An 11,649-nucleotide genomic window follows, 5' to 3' on the forward strand; every position below is an offset into this window, starting at 1 on the left:
GACCCCCTTCTCCCGTGGGGACCCCCTGCCCTGCCGGCGGGACAAGGTGACGGCTCATCATGGGCAGCCTCCAGCTGCAGGACTTCGCGGCGGGCTGGGTGGGCGGTAAGTGGCGGTGCCGTGGGTTAAGGAGGGGCTGGGAGGGTGGGAAAAGGCAGCGAAGGGGGGACAGGAGAGTGCGTGGAAAAAAAAAAAAAAATAAAATCCCCCGTGTCACCTACGGTGTGTGCCTCCCGCCGGCGCGCTCGTACCGGCGGACGCGCCGTGGGCTTCGCTTTGGCTCAGAAGTGCAGTTTAATCCCGTTTCCACGGGCGGGATACTTAAGTCTGAAGTATCGGTGGGTGTGATGCTGCCGTGAGCCCAGGGAGGGGAGGGGGGGGGGGGGATGCCAGAGCTCCCCCGCACACCCCCGGCTCTCCCTTCCCTGCTCCCCCGGCTGGAAGCACCGCTGGGCTCGGAGGGGAGTAGCTGGGGCTCGCAGTAGCCAACCCGGGATCCCCCGGCCGCGCACACCCCCGGGGTGAGGCACCGCTTGGCCTTGGCCCCGCGATCCCGACATGGCAAACAGGCTGATGGCCAGGGCGGCGATGCTGGGCAGAGGGGGGTATTGACCCGCTCTGCTGAAAACGCTGATCACAGACTCCAGGAACAGAGATACCATGATGGAAAAGGCAAGGGGAGCGCCTGTAGAGGTGCCAGGAATACAGTACGGTCTTACAAAACTGAAAGTTCCCCCTGGGTTTAACAGCTGATGGGGTGCACGGTGAAGTTGCCCCACTGCCGGGGGGGGGCTGCAGGGCCACAGGGGCAACCGTGGTGCTGGCCACCGCAGAGCAGAGCTCTGCCCAGGCTGCTGCTCAGGCCAGGCTCAGGAAGGGGCTGTGAGATGGGTCACGGACCCTGACCGGCCAGACGAGGTTGAGAGGTTAGATGACTAAAAAACCCAGACCCTCTGCCGAAAGGTGACGCAAGCAGCTGGGTTTTGGATGGTTGCAGCCTGCGGAGGCTGTGCTGGACGCGGTCTCTCCCCGATGACCCTGTGCTACCGCCGCACACCCCCGGGAGCGGGGCAGGACGTCTGGGGGTGAACAGCCACCAGCACGCGGTGGCAGCGGCCAGTTCTCGTGCATAGCACTGGACCACCGGTCTCGGGTTAAGGTCCAGGGGGAGAAGGGATATTTTATAATACATTTCTGAGTGAAGTCTTAATGTCTTCATCAAGGACACGATGGTTTTATCATCCCTAATCCACCACAAGTGAGAAATTCTATGTAGTCTCTAAAGCACTCGGGGATACCAGTTTGCACAGAGACTTGCAGATGGGGAAGCAGCACAAACTGTCTCCACAAACACCCTAAAAACTGCCAGTGTTGTTTGCAACAAGCATGTAAAACCATATCCTGGCCATGGCACGTGGGTCACTCCTCCCCAGAGAAGGGGGAAACCGAACTGTGCTCTGCCTTGCCACGGGGGCTTCTGGCAGTGAGCGGCATGGGCAGGATGGTCACGGGGAATGGGCTGGTTTCTTCCAGAAAGCCAGAAGGAATGAGGCTGGATGGGGCTGTAGAGATTGATACAGAGCAGAATCCTCTTTATCAGAATCATCCCTGGCAGGTATCTCTAAAAACTGCTCATAAAATGGCAAAGGATGGAGGTTCACGGTTCCCACCAGCAGTCAGCTCTAGGGCATCTCTGACCCAGGAGAAAGCATTTCCTTGTGTCCAACCTGAATCTCATAATTTTGAGGCTAAAAGATTTTATGAGCTTACAAGAGAGCAAGAGGGGTTGTTCATGGACAGGACATACAAATACAACACCTCCTCCTCTTACTCAGATGTAACGTTGATGGACTTCAGGAGAGTATTCAAGGAAAGATGTCCAAGCATTTCTGCCCAGCTTCTACCTGGCTCTGGCTGGGCCCAGTACAACTGCTTCTATGGAAATGTCTCCCCCCCCTGTAAACCCATTTCTTCCTGTCCCACCACAAAAGCTTCTTTGATGTTTTGTGTAATACTTTGCTTTCATCCCCAGGAGCTGCCAGCGTGGTTGTGGGCCACCCCCTGGACACAATCAAGGTAAAACATTTTGAACCATGCTCCCACCTCACCACCCAAAACCCCACCGACGGGGAGGCAGCCTCTCTCTAGATGATGTTTCAAAGGACCTTCAGTTCTCCTGTCACCCCAAGGGGGAATTTAGCCTGGGTAGAAATGTTTTCATAGACCTTCTTCCTGCCCAATGCTAATTTTGAATGAGAAACGAAAAGAACTGGCTGACACATGGGAGTTCCTCCAGTGAGGATTAATGCTGAAAATTAAACCTGTCTTTACTTAATGTATGGTTTACCAAACAGTTCTGCCGATGTTTTATTGAACTTTCCCACAGACAAGTATTCAAAGGGCAGCAGAGGAACTATATTTGTTTTGTTGCAGGCACATTTTTATGTGTCTACCTAGTGTTGGCAATACTGGAAGGGCAGTGTGCAGAAATTGTTATCCCAGGGCTATGTGACGCAATATTTACTATTCCTTCAAGACAACTATTCCTCAGAATGAAGGTTTTAGAGATGTAAGAAGATATTTGCTAGCATGATGCAGACAAGCCCATGCACACACCAGTACAGCCCAAACCACCAATTTGCCCATCCCTACAGATGCAGAGATACAGAGGAAGATCCTGTTCCCTTCTCTTTTTGTAGTGTGAAAGGCTTCTCTGGCCAGCTTTCATTGCTTCAACCACTCTGCCCACGTGCTCTGGTCTGGTCCAAGCCTTGTTGCTGGCACCAGGCAGGGCTGTCAGATGTGGCAAACCCAAGAGCCATAGGCCTGTTTGCATCTTAGAGACCCTTGGAGGGCGATGGGGAGGAGGCAGGGGCCAGCGTGGCTCACACCACATCCCTTCCCCAGCCGTCCTCTTGCCCACAGCTGGCTCTGCGGGGATCAGGAGATGGGCTGACAGCCCTATCCTTTCTGAGCTGCTACAGGGACGGCGGCCCCGGGAGCATCTCCACCGAGGATGGGTGCAGACCCCAGGCGGGAGGAGCTGCAAGGCTGCCTGCAGCATCCCGGCGATGGGCAGGGCCAGGGCACAGGCAGGCTCTGCCCAGGTTGCCAAGGCAATCCCCATCTCAGGCCGGCCATCGGGGCGTCAGTGCCAGACTGGGGGGAGTTTGGCAACAACTGAGAGAGGATCCTGCTGGGAAGCATTGAGTTTCTGGGTGCCAAGAAAGAGTGAGCCCATCCTTCAGTGCTTACAAAGACAACTGTCAGGCTGACCCCTCTGTTGCCCTTGGCTTTGGACATTGCCTGGGAATACCAAGTAGGCAGACTTGTTATCTTTGCAAATTTAGGGGAAGGGAAGTGGAGAGGAGAGTTTTTATGCAGCACTAAGCCATCAAAGGGGCAGCTCAGCAGCATTTGCAGCGTTCAGAGGACGGGAGATCCTTCCCCACCTGGAGGAGGAGGCAGGACGGAATGTGAGGTTGGATGGGGTATGTGGTGTCCACACCACAGTTCCCATCGAGCAGACCCTCTCCTTCAGCTGGTGTCTTCCCAGCATCGCAGCTTCCATCAGACCCAAGCATCTGTTTTTACCATGGCCTTGTAAAACTAAATAGTTTTACTCACTTTTCATCCTCTAGATTGCATTTATTTCCTCAGAACTTTTTTCAGTTTCTGGGTGTCACGCGAGAGCCCTGTTGTACTAATTAAAATGTAACAGAAAGACGTTTCCTGAGGAATATCCATATTGGTAACAGTTGACAGAGATGCCAGCAGGGATTTCAGTGCCGGGGGTTAACAGCTTAGCTAAGGGGCATATGTGCAAGAAGCAGTTTGTGAGGACACTCCGTTGCCCTCAGTTACTCAAAAAATGTATTAACTTGGACCTCTGAATACCTGGTTACTGTGTAAAAGAAAAAAAAACAAGCCCATGGAGGCAATATGGAAATGTCTGAGCTAAGCGTTCAGCTGAAGCCAGGAGGGAACACGGGGCTGTGCACCGCAGTGTCCCTGTCCCGGGGTGCCCAGGGTGCAGGCGGCCTCCCTGCCAGTCCCCCCAGTCCGGGTGCCCCCAGTGTGAGTCACGGGGAGCACCGCTCTGCACCCACGGCCCGGGCCTGCCTGCGTTGCACAATGGGTGCTGCGCGAGCCGTAGCCAGCATCTTCACGTACCAGCTTGTTTATAATAAATATTCTGCTTTTGCTGCCGCCTTCCCCATGGCCTTCAGCCAGGTGTGGAGCGGTTCTCGGTGCACAGAGCAGCCCCGGGGTGGGGGGTGAGCCCAGGCTTTGGTCCTTCTTGCTCCCCAGCCAGGGTCCTGCAGGGACACCCCACTGGAGGGGCTCTTGAAGGGCCCTGGGCCAAATGATTGTGCCACTCCACCTGCTGTTTTCTGCCCAAAATCCCTCCCCAGGCACGAACTCTGGAGAACATTCACTGCTTTGGGCTTTAAATTCCCAAATAAATTTCCTGCTTCACCCTAGTGTAAGTCGGGGCTGAGCACTGGAGGGGACTGGGCGCTGTCCCTCCAGCACAGGTTGGCATTGTCCCTCCAAGCTTCATTTTGTCATTCCTGCTAGCGGCAATGCTGATGGTTATGACCAAAAATACTGTCCCTGTTCCCTAAAAACTTCTCCCATAGAGCATGTGTGAGCGTCTTCCTATAAAAAATCATCTCTGGCCTCAGCCAAGATCAATTGCTGAAGCCCCTGAAGGTCCTGCGAAGCCAAGAGGGGGTCCATCTCCTCACACACCTCTAAGCCCCAAAAAAGCATCACTTGTTAGGATTTTTTTATTACAAACCTGTGAGCAGCTTGAGTGAAAGATGATGTAAATATATGTGTGCATATATATATATTTATATAGAGATACGTGAGAGGGGGAAAGCATGTTGAATCACACGGACTTTGTCATGACTTACACGCCATCTCTCACAACTGTTGTAGCCATTTTTTGGAAGGTGTATAACCCTTGTTTTCCAGAAACAAAATGTCTTTTGCTGGAAATAACGTAAAAATGTATTTTTGAGTGAAGCATGGAGAATTTCTGAGATAATTTTGGCTCCTTTTAGTATTTCTGTCTTAAAATCCACCTTGGATCAGAAGGTCTGGAAGCCTCCTAGGGGACCTCTCCTCTCCATCCTTCAGCAACGCGTCCCAACCTCCACTGAGATCCCAAAACAGAGGAGACCAGAGCACTCTCCAATTTCCACATAAATCATGAACTTGCCAATGACAACACCGCACACCAGCAGTCCGCTGTGACGCCGTGCTGGGCCAGGGTAGCTGGTTGGGGCTCGAGAGCAATTTGACAGCCATCGATTCCAGATGTTGCAGAAAGCCTCAGACCTCTGAGGTCCCGTTTAGGCCTGCTTCTGGCAAAGTGCAAGGAGGGTGGATCATATATATCTTACTTTATTGCTCTGTTTTCTTTAGAACTAAGGAAGGATTCACTCTCAAAGCAAAGTACACATTGTTTACGTAGCCAGAGCTTTCACTGTGCTGGAAGCATGGGATTTTAATTGCATCTCACGAATGTATTTTGCAGACCCGTTTGCAAGCTGGACAAGGGTATGGAAATACACTCAGCTGTGTTCTTACTGTGTACAGAAATGAGTCTGTAAGTACTTTATCTTACTTAAAATGCGCTGGTAGAAAATGCCAATGGATAAATAGATAAACACATAAAGCAATTCTACAAGATCACTGTTGGCACTAGCAGTTCTATGAAGACCAGTAAAGCTGGTGCAATTGAGCCTGCAAATACCTACAACCTTCTCTTGCTTAACTCTAGGTAACTCTCGTGGTTACCTCTCTAAGGAAAAGACAGATCCCTGGCATGGAGTGATAAATGACACTGCCCATGTCTCCACATGGGACAGGGTGTTACATCCACAGTGGCTCTTCTGCCCGTGCCTGCTGGCAAAGGTCTCCTGGAGGTATTTTGTTGACTTTGGTGATGCCAGGACAGAAGCTGGCCATAAGAGGGACTTTTATGTGGGTTCCTATGTTTTCAGCATATCCTGCCTTCTGCACAATCTCTAAAAGTCTTTAGTGGCATGAATTAATTTTCATTTCCTCAGCATATGTGAACGGTTGGGTCCAGGAAACATCTGGTACTTGGATTTGTATTTCTGGCCTGATGGACAAGTTGGGGTTTATGCTGCTTAGTCCTACTCACTCTCTTAACTTCAGCTCCCTTCCCCGAGTAGGTGGCTGGCTTCTTCAAAGGCATGTCCTTCCCGCTGGCCAGCATCGCTGTCTACAGCTCCGTGGTGTTCGGCGTCTTCAGCAACACGCAGCGGCTGCTCAGCCAGCTCCGCCACGGCGACCCAGCCCGTGCGCCGGCCCTTGCCGACGTGGCTCTGGCCAGCGTGGTGGCAGGGTTTGTCTCCGTGGGCATCGGCTCCCCCGTGGACCTGGTAAAGATAAGGCTACAGATGCAAACGCAGCCGTACATCAAAGGTAGGAAGCAAGAGTTTCTTTTTCCTTTCTCTGCCAGCCCTCGGTGTTTACTGAGGGCTCTAGGACAACTTTGCTTCAAGGCCCAGCTCTCTGCTGCCTTGGGCCGCTGCAGTTCCCCAACATTGGACACTTAAGATTCAGCTGGACAGGGTCTAGATTCAGCTTTTAAGATTCAACTGGGCCATTTTGTCTAGACCACGCTTTCGCCAAAACAGGTTGGACCGAATGATGCCTGAGGTCCCTTCCAACCTGGTATGCTATGATTCTGTTTCCTTCTGCCTCAGGATGGTCCCCATCCTGCTCAGTTCAAGAGGAGGGAAGGAGTTTATCAGTGACATTGATCTGTAATGAGCACAGGGGCAGGTCTGCTCAGGACCAGGAGCCGCAGGAGTCACCTTGCCCACACGGCTGTGGGGCAGGAGCAGCGAGTCCCCGGGGTGTCGGGTCCCCTGGAGATCCCACCCTCAGCACCACGGCTGCCAGTGGTAATGCCAGCTCCCCATCTACTGCTGCACGCTCTCAGTCCCACAAGTATTTGCCCATAAATCCCTCTCTGTTGTTCCACCCTCTGTTCAAAAGCAAAAATTTCACATGTACCTTTGAAAACCACCGGCTTATTTGGGGCAGGGCTACAGGGACTCGGGTGCAGGCAGGATGGGTCAGGAGGGGATGCTGGCAGGATGGCAGTGGGCAGCTGTAACCTCTCCAGAAGCCGTGGGCAGAAGGAGCGGCTTTTGTTTAAGACAACAACTGAACTTCCTCGCAGGCTGCCAGCACGGAGCAAACCCCACCGGAGCACGGGCAGAGCCAGCGGAGGAGACGGCGCAGGTTCAGAGCTGAACAGCTCGGATTTCAGCAGTTCAACACCTTCCTCATGATTACAGTTGTGGTGTTTAACTGTGAAATACTGACATTTTTATATTGCTTTGATAAAACAGCATTATGTCCGTTTTTAAAAAGCCTTATGTCTATTTTTAAAAAGCCTCCATGCAGCTTAGCAACCTAATGCCCTTTCCAAAGGCAACTTGGCCTACATGGAAAGGGCCAGACGCTGAAGATGTCAAGGCTTGGCACCAGACGTGGTTAAAATCCATGAAAATTGGGCACAGAGCCTTAAACTCGGTTGAAAATCTCACCGAGCACATACCTATTGGGTGGCATGCAATGCATCTAAGAAAAAACTCTCCTGAAGTGTTTTAACGTCTTTCAAAAATGGACCTAAGCCCTCTTTCTTAGAACTTTTAATTGCCATGCTACAGACTGATCTCAGCAAACGAAAATGGATGGCAGTGATTTCTGTTCAATGGCAGCGGGCTTTTGAGAGGAGTTCTATAGCAATATAGCTATTATAACGATTGGTTTGTTTTTTATTTTTTTTTGCAGCCAACATTAAACTACAGCCCACAGTTCCTGGATTTCCTGTGTACCGAGGCCCAATTCACTGCTTTAGGACAGTGCTAAAGAAAGAGGGTATAGCAGGGATGTACCGAGGCGCAGGAGCAATGCTCCTGAGAGATGTTCCTGGGTACTGCCTCTATTTCATCCCTTACACATTTTTCTGTGGCTGGATTACCCCAGACGGATGCATTTCCCCTAATCCCTCCTCTGTCTGGCTGGCAGGGGGTGTAGCAGGTAAGCACCTTTTTTTTTTTTTTTTTTTCCCCACAACACTGGTAAAACAAGCACAGGATGGTTCCCAGGGCAGATTACGGGGGTGGCTCAGGGGTCACCACATCCTCCTGGTCACCAGGAGAGGTTGTGGGGCTGAATGACCTTCCTCCCCCAGGGCCAGTCCCCTGGCACCACGGCTGCGCTTTATGACTTGACAGACTTAATGGAAGTCGTGTTATCAGATCTTCATCGGGCTCAATGTCAGCGAGAAGGAAAACAGCCAGCGCCTTCCTCTCCCGGGATGTCTCACGGCAGCCTCTGTATCACACAGCCAGTGATACACGGGGCCCAGAATGCCTCCAGAGGAGGACTTCAACCTGTTGGCTGCCCACCAGGAGGGTGTGCACCTTACTCGCACGCAGCAGACGCAGAGTTGACTGTTCTTCTTCTTTTTTTTGACCTGTGTACACCTGCCTGTAAGGCTGGCACATGCGTCCCCCACCATCCCTACATGTGTCACCCCTACGCCCGCTGGCCATTTCTAAATTGCAGACCCCTAAATGCAGATCAATCCTTAGCTCAGGTAACGATTACAAAACGCTCTCTCCATTTCTTCTGCAAATAAAAGAGAGCCCTGGTCCACCTGGACAGCTTCTCTAGCATGCCCCAACACTCACACAGGTCCAAACAAACTCTCGTCTGTTCCAACTGGGCCATGTATCTCGGTCGCATGCTGACCTTTCCGGAGAAGCAAACCACCCCACTCAGCTTCGGGCTAATCAATGTAAATAGACAGGGGTTTTTTATAGGAATTATGATGTACTCAGCTGCGTGGAACCTAATCCTGGCTGCATGAGATGAACTTGCCTCTTATTTGCATTCTCAGCTCAGACTTTGCTTTTCAACAGAATTATCTGAGGACTCCAGTTTTTCTGATATCGCCCAAAGCAGCAGCTCCCTGCAGCTCGGGCTCTTCCCACAGCATGTCCAGGCTCCACCAGAAGCACGGCAGAAGATGTATCTGCACCTGGGGGAGCACCTCCTGGGCTGCCTGCATTTGATTACCAGCGTGACCCCCAAAATCTCAATACCTCTTCCAGAAACAGGGAACTTTGCTCCCAGAAATACCGTTGCTGTGCCTCAGCAGGGTGAATGCCCTGAAACGACAGTCCCATGTGAATGTGATGTGGTAGATGAGAAGTGAATTTCTGAGTTCACTGACCTGCAGCCAAGGAAATATAGAGAAGAAATTGTTCAAATACTTCTACATTTTTCTAGGAGTCATTTCCTGGGGGACTGCTACTCCAATGGATGTTGTGAAAAGTCGACTTCAGGCAGATGGAGTTTATTTAAACAAGTACAAAGGGACCCTTGACTGTATCTTGCAGAGCTACCAGAACGAGGGCTTAAAAGTAAGTGTTATTTGAAGTGAAATCTGGGTATTAGGCATTTAATTTTCCACTGGGAAATACAATGGCTGTTACAAACCTATCCACAGGATTGAGAGACCGCTAAAGCCAGTTACTGCTAAATTATACTAATGACAGTAGGTAATTATAGTGCAGATTCTTTCTAAATCATAATAGTGAGAGTAATAATGTGCCATACAGCAATGATAAAAATGAATGACTGGGGGTCACAGTCTGCTGGTGTAATTAACTTAAAATAACACTTCATGTCAGTGCATTTAATTGCGAATATGATTTGACTTCTCATAAATCAAAGGCAGAAAATCTTGCCTCTGTTATTGCTTCTACAAAATGCAGAGGTCAAACGTTTCTCATTGACATCGAAGTCAATGGGAACTGATTCCAGGGGCCCTGCTGGCACCCTGGGTGCTTTTAGTTGCCCTGAGCAATGCTTTGGTGGAACTGATGCTGCATTTCACACTGCCCACCCTCATTCTGCACCCAGATAGAGTTGATTGAAAATGTTCTTAAATCAGAATTGCACTGGTATCAAACGTGAATAAGGGCTGTGCGCCAAAAAAAAAAAACCACCCTTATCTCCTTTTTCTGACTTTGTCTATTAGTGTAATAAAAAATGTTTGTTCTACCTGCAAACTTTGCCTCAGTTAAATCTGAATGGCAGAGGAGCAGGGTTTGCAGCTTTATCGCATTGCCAACGCACGGTTATGAGAAGTGACGTCTTCCAATATCTCAATAAATCTGTATTTAAGTTGTCTTCAAAACATCATGGGGGCTCTTAGCTCCAAAGTGTTAATTTTCACATTCTGAGGGAAAAGTAACAAGTTACGAAAAGAAGAATAACCTGCAAAATCACAAGGCAGTGTGATTTAGATGTTTGCCAACATGCCACTCTGTTATGCCAGCCGCCTTCGGTTTTTGTCACTGAGTGAAGAAAGCCACATCCACAGGAAGCACGGGCACCTGGAGAGATGCTGAAGACCACGCTCAGATGGTCAGAAGAGAGTCAGGGTGCCCCAGACTCCATGTGGGCTACCTGCCCCGTGTGTTTGGCAAGCAGTTTCACACTAAAACCTGAGGCAGCTGAAAAGGGAATTTCCATGTGTTATCCCTTCTCTCCTCATCCTCATCTTCACCCCCTACCCTCCTTGTCCTGCCTGAATATTAACAACTAATTCAGGCGTTTGGTTTTTTTTTTTTCGTTTGAGGTCCGAGCTGCTTGCAGTTTTTCTGCTATCGTGCCTGGCACCCAGACCAAAGCAGGCAATAGGATTGAGTAATAGTTGATAAGACTGGATCCTTCTCTCATAAAGAAAATCTTTTTGTATCTTGGGGGACACACAACTGATAAACGCCAAACCCAGGTCCGGATGTTTGAATTCTGGGACAAAGGAACAGCATTTGCAGTGCTGAAAATAACTGCCCGATGTACACACACACACAAAAAGTAAATATAGCCTTCTTCTTTCTGCATAGTCAGGTGTGTTCATTCTGATGAGAAAAATTTATACCTCCAGGCTTTTTTTTTTTTTTCATAAATCATTACTATTTAACTTGGCTCTCTTATGTTACTTTACGGATACTGCAAAAATCTGAATTTCCTCCCAGAAAATTCCATCTTTCCTAACAAAATAAAACACCCCAATAAATCAAGTAATAGCCTAAATAGCTCAATATTGCAATTTCACATTGCAAACTCCATCCTAAATTATGTTAACGTAGTTTGATTCTGTCTTGTACAAGACAACACCATGGACTGGATTTACTGGATACAAGATACGGTGATGTTTAGCAGAGCTCAGTATTTCCGGGGAAATACTGGTTAGGCACTTAAATCTAAGGGCTTCTGGTCTTGGAGCTGAGATCTTCTGTGCTTTCTTACAGTAGCTGTGGCAGCTTTGCCTTTGTAAAGCCTGGAAGGGGGCTTGCTCCGCTGATGTTACTTTTCACGTCTATTCTGAACTCCTGGTGTTTAGATTAGTGACCGCAGCGATTAGCCTGGGTGGTTAACGGAGTGATTTTAGGAAAAACAGGCCAGCCGAGATACTCCCTCCAACCATCATTTTGTAAATAAGCTCAGCCCAGAGCGAGCGGTTTGTGCACACCCTCGCACATACCAGGAACAGTGTTCGTAGCACGGGGGGGG

General features: G+C 49.9%; 1 protein-coding gene across 8 annotated transcripts in view; it reads left to right on the plus strand.

The window, feature by feature from the left end:
• SLC25A48 (solute carrier family 25 member 48) overlaps positions 1–11,649 on the plus strand; it is a 22,657-nt gene continuing 11,008 nt past the window's right edge. For 4 of the 8 annotated variants that reach the window (XM_026858079.1, XM_026858076.1, XM_026858078.1 and 1 more), the window contains exons 1-6: positions 1–105; positions 2,033–2,076; positions 5,549–5,620; positions 6,213–6,465; positions 7,849–8,097; positions 9,355–9,488. In XM_026858079.1, coding sequence (XP_026713880.1) covers positions 60–105; positions 2,033–2,076; positions 5,549–5,620; positions 6,213–6,465; positions 7,849–8,097; positions 9,355–9,488 — 798 coding nt within the window. In that variant the 5' untranslated portion in view covers positions 1–59. The other 4 variants (XM_026858077.1, XM_026858083.1, XM_026858084.1 and 1 more) reach the window with 4 other exon arrangements.

Source organism: Athene cunicularia (genome assembly GCF_003259725.1).
Source record: "Athene cunicularia isolate RWA chromosome 13 unlocalized genomic scaffold, athCun1 chr13_part1, whole genome shotgun sequence".
In the NCBI taxonomy this organism is placed as follows: domain Eukaryota; kingdom Metazoa; phylum Chordata; class Aves; order Strigiformes; family Strigidae; genus Athene; species Athene cunicularia.